At 38.5% G+C, this 19,259-nt stretch overlaps 2 protein-coding genes across 2 annotated transcripts in view; one reads left to right on the top strand and one right to left on the bottom strand.

The window, feature by feature from the left end:
• The first annotated feature begins 373 nt into the window (after positions 1-373).
• Positions 374-13,071, top strand: LOC109487816 (COMM domain-containing protein 5-like). Its single transcript, XM_019791900.1, has 7 exons — positions 374-571; positions 1,107-1,267; positions 1,410-1,438; positions 1,641-1,691; positions 2,127-2,222; positions 3,353-3,428; positions 12,853-13,071. The coding sequence occupies exons 1-7, from the start codon at positions 415-417 to the stop codon at positions 12,952-12,954; spliced, it is 672 nt and encodes a 223-aa protein (XP_019647459.1). The 5' UTR covers positions 374-414; the 3' UTR covers positions 12,955-13,071.
• Positions 13,072-15,803: 2,732 nt separating this feature from the next.
• Positions 15,804-19,259, bottom strand: part of LOC109487599 (LON peptidase N-terminal domain and RING finger protein 1-like) — a 12,615-nt gene continuing 9,159 nt past the window's right edge. The window contains exons 8-11 of the mRNA XM_019791604.1: positions 18,732-18,846; positions 18,366-18,487; positions 17,736-17,894; positions 15,804-17,169 (exon numbers count right to left, since the gene is read on the bottom strand). Coding sequence (XP_019647163.1) covers positions 16,704-17,169; positions 17,736-17,894; positions 18,366-18,487; positions 18,732-18,846 — 862 coding nt within the window. The 3' untranslated portion in view covers positions 15,804-16,703. The remainder of the gene's footprint in view (positions 17,170-17,735; positions 17,895-18,365; positions 18,488-18,731; positions 18,847-19,259) is intronic.

Raw genomic sequence — 19,259 nt, 5'->3', positions numbered from 1 at the left:
AACAGAATTTTATTCACCAAATTAGGCTTTACAATAAAAAGTATTATCCGTTTGACTATCATTACGACATAGTCAGATTCTTTACTTTATTTTAAATGCACAATTAATAACATTTATGATATGGTACCCCTTTATTGATAATGGTATATTCTAGTATATTGGTCAAAGGTTAGTCCTATGACTATTCCGGAAGGGGAGGATCTCAGTTGCTTACTTTTGCATTTTGTCGTGATTTTCTTCCCCCAAAATCGTCCTGCGATATCCTCTCTCTTGAACCCGTTGGTGCAGAGGACCGCGGGACATTTCCAGTATTCACAGGAATGCTGTATTTCTGAGGAAAAGCGTTCTTCAAAAGCCTTACTTGAACTGCACTTGGACGTTTAGCAAGACTCAGCACTCTAGTAACTTTGTAGCATGTCTATTATACAAGTCCAGTCGAGTAAGTCGGGCGGGAGCTCGACTCTAGCCGACAGGACAGCGTTCTACGGGACACGGGTTCCTCCTGAAGTCAAGGCCATGGTCAAGGAATTAAAGAAGTTGGACAAGAAGACGTTCCGAAGTCTCCTCACAGGTAATTGTGCCTAGGAAAAAGTATGTTGTGTTTCCTGTTTCAGTCCTGAAAAAAATTAGGGTCGATAGGTAGGGATTTTTTTTTTCTTCCTTTTTTTTAAACTTTGGTCTAGTGATCCAACTTTTACAATACCAGTACTGTTTAACAAAGTAAAACTTGAGGACGCTCGTATATTTTTAATGTCAAAGTTGGAAAACCGATTGTACAACGTTTCATCACTCAGGTTTCAGATCATGGAGCTAGAAATGGTTGATCAGCACAAAAATTTTATGTCCCTTGCAGGGATCCACACAAAAAAAAGGCTAGGGTCGGTAGTTTTTTCTAGGGTTGGTTGGGAAACAGGAAACAACATTTTTTCCCTAGGCCTACTAGTAACGGGATACCCTAGGATTTAAGATAGATGTGATGGGTTCTTGGTTCTATTAAACATTATGAAAAACCATGACTTTTGTCCCAATTTTTATCACATCCAGATTACCAAATTTTAAGATACTTCTTGTTCTCTTTTCTTCACGTACTGTTTTTTCCTCCACAGTTGCTGTTTCGGCCCTTGAAGGTGCAGATGTGGACACCAAGAGCTTCACTGACCTACAGACCAATGGGATGACAGAAGATCTCATTAGCATAATTTATTCTGGGCTGCTCAGCACCTTGAGGTTGGCATTGAGGTTACCCCAAACCTCCCTCAAACCTGAGGTACTAAAGCTATTTTCTAAAAAATAAAAATATTAAATATCAACTTGACAAGTTTTCTATACTAATATTCGTAAAACAGGTAGACATTGCCATGTCATTGCTGAGCTGAAGATATTAATTTTTGTATCATTTCATTTTTTAGCTCTTCAAGGAGGATCTCAAGGAACTGAAGTAAGTTAAGAATCACCGCTACAAAAAGGAAAATGAAGATTGTTCTTCACTTATTCTTTTAGCACTTTTATGTCCCAACTTTAATGTTTTAGGGGAGTGACTGCCATTTCACAATTTATATTCATGTTCATAGCTCAAATCTTGATGAAGTAAAAATATTGTCATCATTTGTAAGTTATCTTGCTTTTCACTTTTCTTGCAGCATTCCAGAAGAGTTTATTGTGGACCTTGCCAGTGCTGTTTTTGGAGGAAAGTGAGTAATTTTAGATTTCCTTACCTGTTCTCACATTAAAATTTGTTCTCTCTTTTTTCCCTTGATATGAAGACAAATGCATAGGTTGCAGTTGGTGTGTTGACTTCATGGCTCCCTGCTCCTATCGTACCATTTTGGGCCATAATAGGATGCCTAGGCCTGTTTTTATTTTTTTCTCCTGCCCGCTCCATTATTTTTCTAGAAAAATCTATTAACCAAGAAATTAAATTGGTGTGGCCTTAGAATGAGAATATATCCTGGATAATACCTTACCTCAAATTCATCCATTATATTCATGTTGGCTGTGAGCAAGGAGGTTTGAAGATGAGCAATAATGTTGGTCTGGGTCTGACTCTGAGATATTACATGTAGCAACCAAACTTTACAATAAAGCTGTATATGACTGACATCTAGTGATCTGTAATGGTACTGCAGGAGGACCCACCTTGATGCCTCTGCCCAGGACAGTAGAAGCCGACTTCCAACCCTGCAGAACTTCAGGTGGAGAGTAGATGTTGGCATATCAACCAGGTAAATCCACCACAAGAAATACAGCCATTATTTCTCCTCAACAATTGTTTTTGAACATTTATTTTGGATTTTTATATAGAGGAATAAAACAAAAATATTTTTTGGCTCCAGGCTGTTTTCTGTTTTCAAGGGGCAATTCATTGTTCTTTTGCAAAAAAGTGATCTTTGAAGGTTTATTTAGATTACATTTGACTAACAGAAATAACATTGTACTAATGCATCATCATGGGGTATTGTACAGTTATGATCAGATGAACAAGAAATGGGAGGTTTTAGACTTATGTGAAGTACATTGTACATGTATTTTGGATTTTTATTACATTCAAGTTATTTCCTGTGTCTGACCTTTTGCCCTGTCATTCTGCCTGTTAATCTTCCCCATTCATGTGCTGTAAAAGCTACTCTGTCCAGACAGACACAGACACATACACCCACAGCTCAGCCACCCAAAACAATACTTCCGTAGCTGGAAGTAACAAGGCAGTAGAATTCTTTGTCATACAAATAGAAATCTTCACTGCACATACTAAACATGTTTCTTCAGTGCCCCTTTCATAAGGGTTGAATATTCAATGTTACTTATGTAAAGTCTGAATCTATTGATATTCATGTCAGACATTCTTCCATGGGTTATTGAACTTATCATTGATGTGATGTAACAATTCTCACTGTGGAATAAACATGTGTTGAATAACACTCATGAATATTAAATATGTGTACGTGCAGGTGTGCACTCTTCTGTTGTATAACATGTCTGTTGCATAAGTTGTTTTTTGTCATATTTCTATCATTCTTATATTTATCAGTTTCCATATGTTTTAGTTTTTTATATTTTGGAAGAAAGCCATTTTGACAAGAAATCAGAGATTTTGGATTTACAGAAATAAAGTATTTTGGGTTTTTGTGACTTGTGACTCTCAAGTTTCCCCACATTTTTTTGTCTGACTTTTTGAACTTCTTTCATCCTGCCTGTCAATCTCCCCCACCCAGGTGCTATCAACCTATTCTGTCAGGCCAAACAGACACACAAACCTACAGCTCAGCCACCCAAAACATTACATTATTCTGTACTAGTATTTGAAAGTACAAATTTGACATGACATTGTATTTTTTCTCTCCACCTTCTCCAGTGCGCTGAATCGTGTGTTAGAACCAACCATTCTCATGGAGATGACCTTGAGCGATGGAAGAATACAAACTTTTGAGGTAAGAAGTCACAGAGATCAACATACTTTTTTTATCATTGGCATATCAAGCATGCCCTTTTTCGTAAGGCGTAATCAGGCATTTTTACATTGTAGTCTTCATAATCCGTAGGCAGTCTCCCCCAAAATCAACATAATTCGTAATACCGGGGTAGTACCTTAGCTGCGAAGCGTTAAGTCATAATCAGCTCTAAAACTTTAACATAATTCATAATCGGCGACAAAAATTTTGCGTAATTCATAATCACTATCCCCCATGCAGGCCCTCTATCAAGCCTGAACATTTTTAGTTGATATTTTCCATGTAATCTTCCATATTTTTGTATAAATGCAGGTTGAAGGTGGGTATTTTTAGGTCTGTGGATGCAGAAAGTAGTTGCACAGTTTGAGTTGCCTATTCTTAAATTAAAATAATGTAGGTGTGGGACTGATCAGCCAGATCATCAGAAGAGATTAAATATGCTTAGATCTTTGTGATACCAATAACTAGATACTGCATTTAGTTGTAGATTTTATTGTACATGTATATCTGAAGTGGCAAAGACATTTACATGTACTTATCAAACCCTTTTCAAAACATATTAATTCACTCCAGTAGATATCGATGTGGAATGGTCTCTTTGTTACCCCTAATTGATACCTTATTCATAATTAGGCTGTGTTACACAAGCTCCCGGCTTGCGGTTAATGACCCCTGCCCCAGGAGAGGGGGGTGGCAACCTTCTGGCGGCGGCCGCCAGGAGCGCGGTTTAGTCAGGTTTACCTTAGGCCACACCAATTTAATTTCTTGGTTAACGGAATCGCCCGCTTTTTTTCTGACTTCAAAAAAAAAAAAATTAAATTGGTGTGGCCTTATTCTTTCACTCTTGTCATTTTGGCAAAATGACCAAACTGTCCTTGTTACAGGGTTAAGTATGAGGTTTGACCAGTGTATTATTAGGCTTCCAAGATCCTGCTATCTTCAGATAACCTGTGTTGACCCGACTAAATAACCAGTCTCTATAGGATCAAGGAGGGTCAATCAGACTACTAAGTCTTGTATCGAGTTTTCAGCACTTCAGAACTGACAGATTGCAGTCGGTTACATAAGATGTTCTTTTCATTGTACATTGCACTTCTGGAAACTTTCCATTTCATAAATTGTTTGGCACTGGAAAGCAATTATGTTACATAAGGTTGTTTTTTTTTTACACTGAATCACTATAGTAGTACAACTTACATGTTATTACTTATGAAACTTTCCATGTTTGGCAATGCAAAATATTATATAAGTTTTTTTTTTCTTCTTCTTTGTTAAAAGTCAAACTGTATCATGGTAAGTTATGAAACTTTCCATATGTCAGCAGTTAGCCCCTTCTTACTCTAGGCTTAATCTTCAGATGTTGATGTTGCATAAAGCATGCCCATAGCCAGGATTTTGCTTGGGGGTTCTTCCCACTGTCTTGAAGGACCAGTGAGCGCCAAAGCGAGTTTCCTAGGGGAAAATTGAACCTCCAGAAATTACATTTTCTGGGTTTTTGAGAGGATTTCAAAGATAACTTTTTATTCCATGACAAAGTGAAATTCGAACAGTTTTTCTAGGATTCCAACCCCACTGGTGATACAAATCAGTCCACCTTGTAACGAAAAATCTTGGACCTTTAGATAAAAAGTGGAGCTTTGAGCCTTGTGGGGGGGGGTCTTTTCTTTCTTTTGTTTTTTTTAGACTTTTGCAATCTCTAGTGATCCAACAAAGTAAAACTTGCATAAGGACACTTATATTTTCAATGTCAATGTTGAAAACTGATTGTACAAAGTTTCATCATTTAGGCATCAGATCATGGAGCTAAAAAAGGTCGATCGGCTTGAAAAATTTATGTCTCTTGTAGGGGTTCACACAAAAAAGGCTTGTGGTTGGCAGTTTTTTTCTAGGGTTGGTCGGGAAACAGGAAACACATTTTTTTTCCCTGGCCCTAAGCTTACATGTGGGTATATTCAAGGGTATCCTCATTGCTGACTTAAGTCGGGCCAGTTTAAAGTATCTGAAATAAATATCATACATTGTGTACAAACAGCATGCCCGTAGCCAGGATTTTGAATGGGGGGGTTCTTCCAAGTGCTTGAGGGACCAGCGAGCACCGAAGGCACAAGGTTCCTAGGGGGGTCCGGGGGCATGCTCCCCCTGGAAATTTTGAAAAATGAACCTTCTGAAATGGCATTTTGTGCATTTTTGAGAGGATTTCAAAAGAAAAATCAGAAATAACTTTTTATTCAATGACAAAGTGAGCAGTTTTTTGTGTGATTCCAGCCCCGCTGCCGATACGAATCAGTCCATCTAAAGAAAAATATTAGACCTTTAGATAAAAAGTGGACCAAAAAGTGGCTACAGGCATGAACAGGTGCTGTAAATCAAAGTCTTTCATGATCAGGTTGTTCACCTTTCCTGGCTAATCCTTATATAAGTAGTAGTTGTTACATATGACATCTTTTTACCTTACGTAAGCTGTTCTTTCATAAATAATATGAGACAGGTAGCTTTTCTAGAGAATGTTAGTTTAATACCATAATTGTCTACCCCAGGGTATTTTGACCATACACCGTTTTTTGTCACCCTGTCTGCTTTGTAAGCCTTTTGTTCTAGAAACCATTCATATAAGTAGCCTCCATAGCATGCCAAAAACTGGGGGTTTTGGGGGTCTTCATGGTTTTTGGGAGCTTTTATGTGCTATTTCCTGATTGCATATACTATTAGACAACATAGCCGGCCTGGTTGAATCACCCCCGTTTTTAGAACTGGGCTAATCAAAAAACAGCCGAAGACCACCAAACCCTTGTGTTCTATAAGTGCTACGGAGGCTATCACATAAGGAGGAACTGAATTTCTATGGGAAGATGTTTCAATCTCTTGAGAGCTTTGGAAATTACCGAATCTCCATCCTTCAGCGTCCAATTAGATGGATGGGCAATTAGCGCGGTGTCGTCTGTCATACTTTTGTTCCACAGAGATATAAAACCTTCTCTTCTCTTTAAACCCTGATCCTTAAACGAGGGCCTGCAAGGGGGGGTCCCGACAACGCTCTACGCTGAATTCGGAAACCTCTCGATTACGCTTTACGATAAATTCCAAGTGCCTACAACGCATTACGTAGAATTTAAAACGCCGAATATGCTCTACGCAAAAATATTAGAGCGGTCCGTCTACGCTCTACGTAGAATTAAAACGGCCTATTACGCTCTACGGAAAAGGGCTTGCGGGCCCCCTTAAACCCATCCGGGTGTCTAGTAGAAGATGACGCTTATTATACCCAGGCAACACAGGATCCTCCAGATGTTTGAGTGCCATTCTGTATAGTATTAGTAGCACATGTCATGACACAAGGTGGTCGAAACAGTGCATTGGGTATACGTAATATTAAGCTTAACACCATTATGCAAGGCCCTCAGGCAGGTGTAACCTTCTTACGTATATGTAAAACAGTGGTGATCATTGTCTAAGTACGTCCTAAGTTTATGCCTTAATTACCTTCGCCAAGAAGGTTATGTTTTCGTAGGCGTTCGTGTGTGTGTCTGTCTGTCTGTCTGTCTGTCTGTCTGTCTGTAAACACGATAACTTGAGAAGGCTTAAATGGATTGACTTCATATTTGGTAGGTGGGTAGGTCTTGATGAGACCTCGAAATGATTAGATTTTGAGCCCCCTGGCGGCTTCTTATGGTACTGCAGCTGAACTTCCGGTTTTGATATCTCGTGATCTGGACGTGCTAGGGTCACGAAATTTGGATGGTAGGTAGGTCTTGTGCTGGGGAATAAGTGACATAGGTTTGGGCCCCCTATCGGCTTGCTCAGGAACTGCAGGGCCATTTCTTTGAAAATATTCATAAGAGGATAACTCAAGAACCGGTGGACGGATCATCATGATTTTTGTTATGTAAGTAGCTTAAGTGATGCTTGACATAATTATGCGACAATTATGCAAATCTGGACGTAATTTGCATAATTAATGAGGACATTCGGTAAATTAGCTGCATTACATTATAGGACTATTCAAGCTTGAGACATATGTAATTGACAACGAGAAAAACACAGATATTAATTATGTAAATTAACACTTAATTTGCATAATTAATGAGAAAATGTTATAATTCCATAATGGTAACTGCCTGGAATTTCATACTTAGGGTATTTGCAAGTTAAGTGAATGTGAACATCATTAAACATAATTTATTCAAATAAGGACCTCATTTGCATAATTTATGAGGTAATGATAGAATGGCTTTCTTTTTTAAGATAAGGCTGTCTTTTATGGATAATATGATCAACTCATATAATTCATGCAAATTAGGATCCTATTTGCCTAATCAGGAGGAATAATCTTTACTTTGTCATAAAAATTAACATCATTTGGCGAAGGTATGAGATCGTGGGACTCTTGTTTGAGCTATAAGACTTATTAAGAGTATTAATTCATATTGCTCCTGCCACGAGAGATTGATATTTCCTCTCCCAGAATAGATACAGTTTGTACATGATGATTATGAACTTATAACTGTGCTCTTATGTACAAAGGAGGGGAATAGAGGCTGGATGGTTTGGGATCACATGTGGTAAATACACATTGTGTAACACTGATTATCATACAGATGTAGTAAGAAACAAGCCTTAGCATTGGATTATTAAATTGTTAAAAATTTGTTTGAGCTACAATTACATGTATAATCCTACAATGCAGCTCAATTGTGTAGTAAATTATGAAATATGAATGGGAAAATATAGTACATGTACGTCTTTATCAAATTTTTCTGCCTCTATCCTGTTACATAAGACACTCAAGTGTTGGCACACTTATATATAAGTAGAGATTATCCCAATTGGTTACAGCATTATATATAAGCAGCAGGGAGAGAGTTAGCCATCATTGGAAAATTGGGGCCATAAAGAAACAGAAGTGACGTTAACTGTTATATGCAGGCAAATCTAGGTACATACACCTAGTTACTGATTTTTTAAATCAGGGAATCACTCTTAGACTAGGACAAAACACACAGGAGGCAATCAGTAGAGAAAATAACAAGATATCAGTTGAAATTCTTCATCTTCAATGATGTATTGGACTATACACTGTATAATCAGTCTCAGAATGAATTGCATTGGAGGTACAGTATTGTTGCCATCTTGCTCCCTTTGAAAATTTTCTCCCAAAATAGCATTCCTCAGGGATGTAGACGTGAATATAAAGCTGAAGACCATAGGTGAGCGTTACATAACATTTCCTGAGCATGTTATGTAATGTTACGTCAAGGGATTCGACATAAAATATTAATAACATCAAAAAACTGAATGTAGAAGTAGTATCACTGAAACACTGTGAAGGATCTGGCTCTACATATTGTACTTAGGCCCCACCTATTTAATTTCTTAGTTAATGGATTTTTCTAGAAAAATAATGGATGGGTGGGCGAAAAAAAAATAAAAATAAAAACAGGCCTAGGCATCCTATTGTGGACCAAAATGATACGATATATAGGAGTCATGAAGTCAACACACCAGGCTGGTTCAAAATTTAACCAATGAATTTTGAACTTTTAATGATACCACTGCATTGAAAGTTGGAATAACTGTAACAACTAGGAAGAAATGAGACTGTTTTCAACTGTTCAGGGCAAAATATGAGCATTTTGCAGTTGATTCTGATTTTTTTTTTTTTTTGCAAATCAGAAAAAAATTAAGTTGTTACAGTTATTCCATCTTCCAATGCAGTGGTATTCATTGTTTAAATTTTGAACCAGCCTGGTGTGTTGACTTCATGGCTCCTATCGTACCATTTTGGGCCATAATAGGATGCCTAGGCCTGTTTTTATTTTTTTTTTTTTTTCGCCCGACCGCTCCATTATTTTTCTAGAAAAATCCGTTAACCAAGAAATTAAATTGGCATGGCCCTAGCTTGATCAGGATGAGCAGCACCCATCCATGGGACAATGAACCCGTATCAAACACAACAATAGCTCCAAATTACCGAGCAGTGCTGTGTAAAAATAGGATGCCTAGGCCTGTTTTTATTTTTATTTTTTCTTGCCCGCCCACTCCATTATTTTTGTAGAAAAATCCATTAACCAAGAAATTAAATTGGCGTGGCCCTAGCTTGATCAGGATGAGCAGCACCCATCCATGGGACAATGAACCCGTATCAAACACAACAATAGCTCCAAATTACCGAGCAGTGCTGTGTAAAGAGCACTTTTACCTCCCCACGCACGTCAGAGAAACATTCCCACAAGACAGGGTATTACGTAAAGAAGCCGCTTTTCTTCTAGAAGGCTCCACCGACGGATCACAGTAATTATAGGTGTGGCACACGACTCGTGCTTAGATAACAGGTGGGAGGATGGTGTTACGTAGCAGGCTGTTACGAAAGAACCTGGAAGTCGGGAGATTAGATTGGGAATAATTACCAGAGAGGTGTGTAGGCGGGTTGATATTGCAGGGTTCGAAATTCATCTTTGGGAATAGGTTCACCTAAGTGCACCCACCTAAAAATAAATTGGTTCCCAAAAAAATTTGGGTTGTGGTCCATATGAGGTAAAATACTGAGTAGAATGTCTTGACTCAGCAAAAACTAATCACGTTTCATTTCTTAAGAAAAGTACATCATTGTTATAGTAAATTGATTTTACCATTTTTCTGACACTATGATGTTAAGAATATGCTGTATAACACCGAAGGTTTACATATGCAAGATTAGTGATGCATACCGGTTCACTGGACTTGGATCCGGACTTAAAAAATGTTTAGGTTCAAGTCCAAAAAAAACTAAAAGTCAAGAACCGAGTCCGGACTTATTACCATAAAAGACCATTTCACATACCCCTTTTCTTTCCAAACCACCTAAAACCTTCCGTAGATTGTAAAATCTTTGCTGCAAAACAAAGAAAACATTGCCATCGGGCATCGTCAAGTACCGGCCTCCATGTTATGTGGCCAAAGTTTCACCCAGACAACATTGCAAGGTTGCCAACATGCAATTTTGTATATGCCATGGGTTTAGGTCTGGACTTACAAGTCCGGACCTGAACCTAAACCTCTGGACTTGAATCCGGACCTGAACCTGAAATTGGGTTTAGGTATGCATCACTATGCAAGATATTAAAATACGTAAACCTACAGAAATATTTTGGTGCACTGGTGCACCCACAGAAAAAAATTGGGTGCACAGCTCCAAATTTGGGTGCACCAAGGTGCACATGCAGCCAGTCTTTCGAGCCCTGTATCTGATATGTAATAATAGGAATACCACATCAAAGAAAGGACCTTAGTCTGAACGCTTTGTACATTTGCGCAGTCTTTCAAAATCAGAAGTGGCCCGAGCAATATCAAACAGTGCTTTGAATTCTGCTCTTTCAGAAGATTTCCCGGATGCCGTAATTTTTCTCTAATCATGGCCTCCAGACATAACAGGCGAGCAAAAGTTGCCAAGGAGATTTCAAAGCGGGCTGTGATATTTACGTGAAGGAAATTTCATTTCCAATCAAATTTTGATTCAGATCTTATTTCAGAATTCCTGCCTTATATAACGTTATTCCTTTACTCCCTTACCTAACCATATTCCCTTTTGTCCTTACATAACTGCAACAGTCATGTTCCCTTGTGATAGGCTAAGGCCACACCAATTTAATTTCTTGGTTAACGGATTCGCCCGCTTCATTTTTTTCTGATTTGCAAAAAAAAAAAAAAAACAATTCAGAATCAACTGCAAAATGCTCATATTTTGCCCTGAACAGTTAAAAACAGTCCTTTTCTTCCTAGTTGGTACAGTTATTCCATCTTTCAATGCAATGGTATCATTAAAAGTTCAAAATTCATTGGTTAAATTTTGAACCAGCCTGGTGTGTTGACTTCATGGCTCCTGTCGTACCATTTTGGGCCATAATAGGATGCCTAGGCCTGTTTTTGTTTTTTTTTATTTTTTCTCCCGCCCGCTCCATTATTTTTCTAGAAAAATCCGTTAACCAAGAAATTAAATTGGTGTGGCCTTACATAACGTTATTCCGTTTCTCCCTTACCTAACCATGCCATATTTTATCCTTACATAACTGTGACAGTCATGTTCCCCTGTGATAGGCTCAGCACTGTTCCTCAATTCTCAGATCTTTGCCGATTTTCTTTGAAGGCACAGACCAGATAGCCGAGAGGGTTGAGTGTCATATACCAGTCCCTTGATATCAAAGGAAATGATTTCCCTCGTGTTGTCACGTAATCAAAAATGTTTTAATGTTGCCAGGCAGGTCTTGTCAAAACAAAAGTACACACACTTTCTTTTTCAGTTAACACTTTTGAATTATCCTAATCACAGGAAAATCACTTTCTACTTTTTTTTTTTTACATAGATTCAAGTTTTCCGAATTCAATTTGTTGGTTCACGGATTCGCCTGCTTCATTTTTTTCTGATTTTCAACAAAAAAAAAAACATATCAGGCTCGGAATCAACTCCAAAATGCTCATATATTTTGGTCACAACAGTTGAAGTTTTTCCATGTATCAATGCAGTGGTTTGAAACTTTGATCGCAAGTTTGACATCCATTGTTTGAATTACATACTAGCCTGGTATGTTGACTTCATTGCTCCTATCATAGCATTTGGGGGTTTCATAGGATGCGTAAGCTCTGTTATATTTTTTTGTGCCCTGTTGCTACGTTTTTTTTCTGCAAAAAACAAATCAAATTGGTGTAGCCTAAACTATGTACATTTACTTGGAATCCGTGCCTGGGTGGTGTGAGGTATGCAACATTCGTTGTGTCAGACAGTTACGATTTATGTGTCTGCTTTACATTGTCTGGTGACATTTGTAGTGTCTAAACTAACCTGCAGGTCAGGAGAATGGTTCATTACCTACTTTATGTGAACCATATGAAGTGAACCTGCATATCTACGTACATATGTGAACCTGCGTATCTATCTCATCAAGTCAAATTATTTTGCCTTTTGTTACTTTTGGGTATGAATTTTCAAAGTTGTTTTGAGTGGGTCAACCATTCAGGAATAGGTGGACCGGTGCACCCAACTTAAAAAAAATTTGATGCACAAAAATTTTGGGGGGCACACCATTATGAGATAAAACAAGTAGACTACTGTCGGTCTGAAAGTCTGAAATCTCCAGTTTAGTGTTTTTTTATATATACAGTCAGTTACACAACACGATACCAGTCATGATATATAAGAGAGATAAATTTTAATAAATGTAAGATTCAAAACACTAATGCATTATTGTACATTTCTTGTACCTTTAAACTCTAACATTTAATGATTTGGAGTACAATGTATAATTAATACTGAGTGTATACATGTACATGTACATGTACATGTCTTATTTTTACATACAGTGCCAATTTTCAGAAGAAACTACAGTGACTGTAGCTGTTACAATAACTGTAACAATAACTGTGTTTGCTTCAGGTGCCTGTGTCCAAGTTCCACGAGTTGCGGTACAACGTTGCTCACGTGCTACGTGAAATGGAGAGTCTGGAGAAGAGAAACGTGCTGAAGATTCAAGACTAGGCAGCCATGGCGGTATACATCACAAACCTCCAGATAGATTACATGACATTTGTATTGTACATTGTACATCTTATCATAGGCAATGCCATTAACCACCAATCTCATGCCCGTAGCCAGGGGGGGTTCGGGGGGTTCGGAACTTTTTGTGTAAAGGTCCACTTTTTGGTCCACATTTTATGTAGAGGTCTAAAGGTCCAAGATTTTTCTTGAAAAGATGGACTGGAATCGTAGAAAAACTGCTCCCTTTGTCATTGAATAAAAATTTATCTCTGATTTTTTTTTTGGAAATCCTCTCAAAAATGCACGAAATACCATTTTAGAAGGTTCATTTTTCAAAATTTTCCGAGGGAGCATGCCCCCGGACCCCCCTAGGAACCTCGCGACTTCCGCGCTCGAGGTCCCCTCAAGCAGTAGGAAGAACCCCCCCATTCAAAATCCTGGCTACGGGCATGAATCTAGTGGTGGTGGGTGTCTAGATATTAAGATTGGATTATACCACCCCTGGATGAATGATATTGAAGTCTGGATCAACTAAATTTGATAACAATATAACCTGCCTGGTGAGCAGATTGCCAAAGTTATAATCTCAACCAGTTTAAATATACATCCAGGAAAAGCAGGTTAATCCATGCCATTTTCTTATATTTCATATCGTATTCAATGGAAAAAGTATGCCTTCCAATGTTATGTGGGTAAGCAATGTTGTCTTCTCTTAGTTTTCATTTTCCTATAAGCATGATCTGTAAATATTTTGTCAGAAATCCAACATATTCCAGACCTCTAAACTTGAAGATGGCTTCCAGTTAGCATTATCTACACTAACAGAATTCCTTAGCTACGATCAAATAGAAATTTCTTGGAACAGGTCAGTCATCTTTTTCCTGGAATCTTGTGTAAGGTAAAGAAATGTGACTGACTCCATCAGATGAATGAAGTAAATTGAATCAACTTCCCTCAGATTTGTTGTCAGATCATCCAAGGACTTTAGATCATCAAGGTATATTCTGATTACAAGTAGATTTACATGTACATTTTCACCTACCATACTGTGAATGAATGAAGTGGCATGAGACCAAGTACAAGTAATCTTTACAGAGACAGTGGATGATTTGTATTTGATCAATCGCTGATGTCATGTATCTAAAAAGTCTCATGTGAATAAGGTCACGTGTCTGTAACCGTAACTCTCGCAAGTTTATATTCGGAAGTGATTGGTCATTAAGTATCGCGATGAAGGCGACAGTGGTCATTGAAAATTTGGTATCTGTGTAACCCTCGTGTTGGAATAAAGTTCAACATTTTACTATGATCACTACCAACACAGATGAACTTTCATGATAATCTTTTACGATTTTTAACTATCTCCACCCTGACATATCAAGAATAGCTGTGCCCTAGCCTGGCTAAATAACACACCTCTACCTGCCCTCCCACTAGTTACTCTAGCTATGGGCCCAGCACGTCAGCAGAACGTACTGCGCCTGTGCAAAACCCAGATTTTTCACAGATTTTTGGTCGAAGTTGCATCAGAATTTTGCCTGTTGCAGAAGACCTCTTATATGACTTAACATTTGGAAACTACAGACGGGATGTTGACTTTAATGCGCAAATACGACCTTATATGATTGAGACGTTCTGACAAGGTGCTATGCACAATACATTACAGTTTTCACGCAGGTGCAGTATACATGTACAATATATGTTCTGCCGCTGTACTTGAAGGCCCTCTGTGAGGAGCCCATACAGCCCTAAACATTGTGACTAATTCAGTGTTACTACAATGCACGTACATGTATAAACAAGGACAATTCATACAAGAGGAAATGCAGTCACTTTTTTTAATGGTTCCATATATGTATGTACTGTACAGCCTCGGACAGAGGTTCCAACCACCAACCAAAAACAGGAAAAAAAGTTCTTCATACTATCAGTAGAATTATCCCTTATCTACACTGGTCCCTCATGCTCAGTCAAAAGGGACACATTGTGCTAAGTACAATATTGTATCACAAACATTGCGGTGTCTTTTTTGATACAGCATTCTCAGTGATTTTCTTCTTTAGTTTCAATCAAAATAGTTGAGGTTGCGTAGTACAACCGTGTTGTATAAAACAAGATATAACATTGACACTGCTACAAGTGTATCACTTAATAATAACCTGCTGTCCATGACATTAACTTGCCTATAACTAAAGTAGCAAATACACCTTAATAAGAAGAGAGCATACTATTTACAATTCACAAATTGCAAAAAGAACCACTGGTTTTGAAGTTTGAGGCACAATACAATGGCAAATATGTGTAGTGACAAAAAAGGCAGCATTAAGAAACTTGCATTTTATATTTTTTATATTAATAATTATTATAATAATAAAGTGCATTGATTAAAGTACATGTCTACAGATCAATTGGATCAAGTGAGGGACTTAATGCTAAAAACAGTAGTGATGACAATATACCTCAACTTAGTCTCTTTTTTTAACAATCTCACCATTCAGAGCAGCAACAATAGTTTAGAATGTAACACAACCTTTGCGCCTTTCTATCAAGCTTTTCTCTCTCTCATGCCTATTGATATTCTAACCTTTCCTTCCTGAAAAACTCTGGTTTGTAAGTGTACTACTACATACATGTAGTGCCGAACAATTCAAACTGTGCCCTTTCATGGATTCCTGGCGGAACTAATTTTATAGGATTCAAGCACAAATAGAGCAACTAACTTTCACCAATAATTTCCTCAGTTGCTGTGACATTACAACAGAGGTAATGAGTTGTGCAAAAAATATAACAAACATTCCCTGACAATCTATAGCATCGGAGGCTACTCAAGGGTTTTGTGAGAACTGTTTTCTATTTAGAAAGTTACTTATTATTATCTTTAATTCTTGTTCAGCATATGCTTATAAGTCACTAATTCACTGTGTTAAATAATGATTGATATGAGAATGTTAACTAATTATCAAGCATTATCACTGAAAAGTGCATTTGTACTGACATAATACATGTCACTTCTCCATGTAAAGTATACCCATTTAAAGGATAGACTTATTGAATATAGACCTGTTGTTAAATATATTTATCATGAATCAGAAGCAAATGAATTTAGATACAAAACCTGTTAACATGCTTTTTAAGGGCTTATTGAGTACAGACACTTCTGAGGGTACTGCATGAAATCTGAAGCACAATAACTTGTTCTCATCTCACAATTTCAGTGAATACAGATTCTGACACAGTTTCCCTAATATGCCAATATTGCTTGCAATACTTTGGCGACGTTTTCATCGAAAAGACCTGTTTTACATATCAAATCAAGTCGAAACACTTCTCCCTAGTGACGCCAGTTTGCTCGTTTACACGACATGGAAAATGCAACAATTCTCTAACCTCCATCTTGTTATCATAAGATTCAATCCAGGACAAGGAGGTTATCTATTGAAAGCTTCTTGACATCCAGGCAGAGAGGTGCTTGTAACAATGCCAAAGTCTGTGACTTCACACCTTCCTCCAAAATAGGTAACTTTTCAAAGACGCTACATTTCTCCATTTTTAACGTGTAATTTTCTGTTGGCCAAGCTTTTCAAATTTGAGCCTGTATATCACCCGACTATCCTATAATTCCCATGTAATATACGTAAATCCTGAATCTACAATGTGCGCGCTTAATTTAATCATTTAAGTCAGAAAGCTATGAAAGCGGCAGTTACAGCTACAGCTGCTCCTAACACCACCTTCCAGGCTAGGCCTAGTCATTGCCTCCCTCTGATACATGACAGGATGCGTCGCAGGGCCTCTAGCCTGTCCTTGAGCGGAGTCATGACCAGAATGGTGTACTGGATCCGCTGGTCGACCGGCAGGATGGCCAGGAGCCACCACGTCCACGCGGGGCCATCAGGGCTCGCCTGCGGGTCCGCCTCACACTCTGGCATGTTGCCGAAGTGTTGCAAGATCCGGTCGATGGTGTTCGCGGGAAGGCTCTGCACCCAGGCGGTGGCTTCTTGGTAGACCGCTTGGTTCAGCCGCTCGAGCGCTGCCTTCTCTTCGCCCTCCACGCGTGCGTCCGCCATGGGTTCCACCTTGGCGATGTTGTACCCGTCCCGCACGCCACGGTCCAGCACCTTGAAGCGGCTCTTCCCGACGGTGTCGACCACGGAGCGACCATCAGGCATGAAGCTCACGTCACGGATTTCTAGGACCGTACCATGTTCCATGTACCTGGGGGTGGATAGAAAGGACTGGTTATTCTAGGATCAAACACATTACATAAATGTATGTACTACCTAGTCTGTAGTTTTCTTTTAAATCCAATAACCTTTTGAAGATTATTTCAATGAAAATAATAATAATTTGTTTGCTACTGAAGGCTATACAAAGTATTTCAGTAAACTTTACAAATCTTAAGTTACTGACTGTAGTAAAACACATTCCCATCATTTGGTTTAGTTATATTTCAGTCCATACCATGTTTCTCCAACAGTTACTCCTGCCATTTCATTAAATGGATTTAATTTCTTCACTGTTTTCCAACAAAGGAATGTACATTTTAGGCTACTGCGCCCTGGTATTGAAACCAAATGACCTTCATGGATGGGGGTTTTGAGAATATTTGTTACTGAAAAGAACTACATGGGGGTTTCAAGAACAATTGTTACGAACTCTAAACACTTCATACTGGATGATAAAAGTTGATGTGGAACAGTCCATTTTTTTTTGGAATGAGGAGGGAAATGGACTGAAATATGCTGTATTTGCTCTATTTACTGTTATATAGTTTTGCTTACCCTCCATCTGGGGAGTAGATGCACATCCCGAACTGGCGAGTGCCAGTCTCCAGGCAGCGGCGCAGCATGAGCCGGTAGCGGGGCTCAAAGATGTGCAGGGGGCAGGGCACTGTGGGATACGCCACGGTGCACACGAAGATGGGCATCTGTTCCGACAGCCTGTAACATCACACAAACTAGTCAGCACAATCTAACATTCACTCAAACAATGTCCCCTACTAGTCTACACATAGAAAAATACAATTACCATGAATTTTAATAATGACAATTTGCCTCATTACTGCAATTATGTTTAACAAAGGAAAACATATTGTTTTTGCTCTGTTTCTTCTTCCTCTTCTTCTCCAAACCAGAGAGGTCAATGACCTGAACCAGACCGTCCGTTACCATGGAAATTAGTGTTGTTTTATCATGTTGCAATTTTATAGCAGGAGGGATTTAGACTCCTGTCTGACCATATCTATGAATGTATAAATGAGTGAGTAAGAATTAACAGAGCAGACCATATACAGAGGTAAACATTACGCATTTGCTTGGCAAATATTACCTTTCACATGTACAAGTACATCAACTGCAACCTCTTTTAGACCTGTGAAACACACTACCATAGGAGAAGTATCATGTTCCTACCTGGCCAGTTCAGCCACCTCCTCTTCCTGTACAGCTTGCCTCTTCACCTGTTCCTTGCCCAGGAAATGTTTGATGATCTTGTCAATAGTGTCGGTCACCTTGTCTCTCCTTTCTGCCAGGTACTGTGGTAACACAGAAAGAAGTGGAACACTAGTTAACCATCATGTACAAGTCTTGATGACACAAGTATCACATGTTTCAGCAATGCTTGCTCTATCAACAAGTTTCACATCAGACCACAATGTCAACTATCAAGAGTACTAGTACATCACAACCTTTGTACTATGTTACTGAATACCATAAACTATACAACAACAATAGAGATTTTATGTATTTATACAGCTAATTATATGTCAAAATACTTACAATTTTGAGACAGAACTTGCACAGTGGGCACTTATTGTCATGGTCCAGGCATCGCAGGAGGCAGTCTCGGCAGAACGAGTGCCCACAGGGGGTAGTGACTGGATTGTAGAACAGCCTGCAGAACAGCGACAGCCATCATGTTATCCGCTATTACTCTGACCTTTACCTTTAAGTTTACAAGCTGATCGGTTTCACATTTAGAAAAAGCTGGCTCTCACCAAATCCTTTCTCTTAGGCCACACCAATTTAATTTCTTGGTTAACGGATTCGCCGCTTCATTTTTTTCTGATTTGCAAATAAAAATAAAAATTCAGAATCAACTGCAAAATGCTCATATTTTGACCTGAACAGTTGAAAACAGTCCTTTTCATACTTCTTGTTTAAGTCATTCCATCTTTGAATGCAGTGGTATCATTAAAAGTTCAAAATTCATTGTCAAAATTTTGAACCAGCCTGGTGTGTTGACTTCATGGCTTCTATCGTACCATTTTGGGCCATAATAGGATGCCTAGGCCTGTTTTTTATTTT

Source organism: Branchiostoma belcheri, unplaced genomic scaffold, assembly GCF_001625305.1.
Source record: "Branchiostoma belcheri isolate BF01 breed outbred unplaced genomic scaffold, Haploidv18h27 scaffold9, whole genome shotgun sequence".
In the NCBI taxonomy this organism is placed as follows: Eukaryota; Metazoa; Chordata; class Leptocardii; order Amphioxiformes; family Branchiostomatidae; genus Branchiostoma; species Branchiostoma belcheri.
Note: the sequence above shows the minus strand (reverse complement) of the source record. Positions and strands in the feature narration are given on the sequence as shown.

Coding starts and splice junctions, on each gene's coding strand:
- LOC109487816 (XM_019791900.1), top strand. CDS start 415: ATGTCTATTATACAAGTCCAGTCGAGTAAGTCGGGCGGGAGCTCGACT. Junction 1,439..1,640: donor GAGGATCTCAAGGAACTGAA/GTAAGTTAAGAA, acceptor CTTTTCTTGCAG/CATTCCAGAAGAGTTTATTG. Junction 1,692..2,126: donor AGTGCTGTTTTTGGAGGAAA/GTGAGTAATTTT, acceptor ATGGTACTGCAG/GAGGACCCACCTTGATGCCT.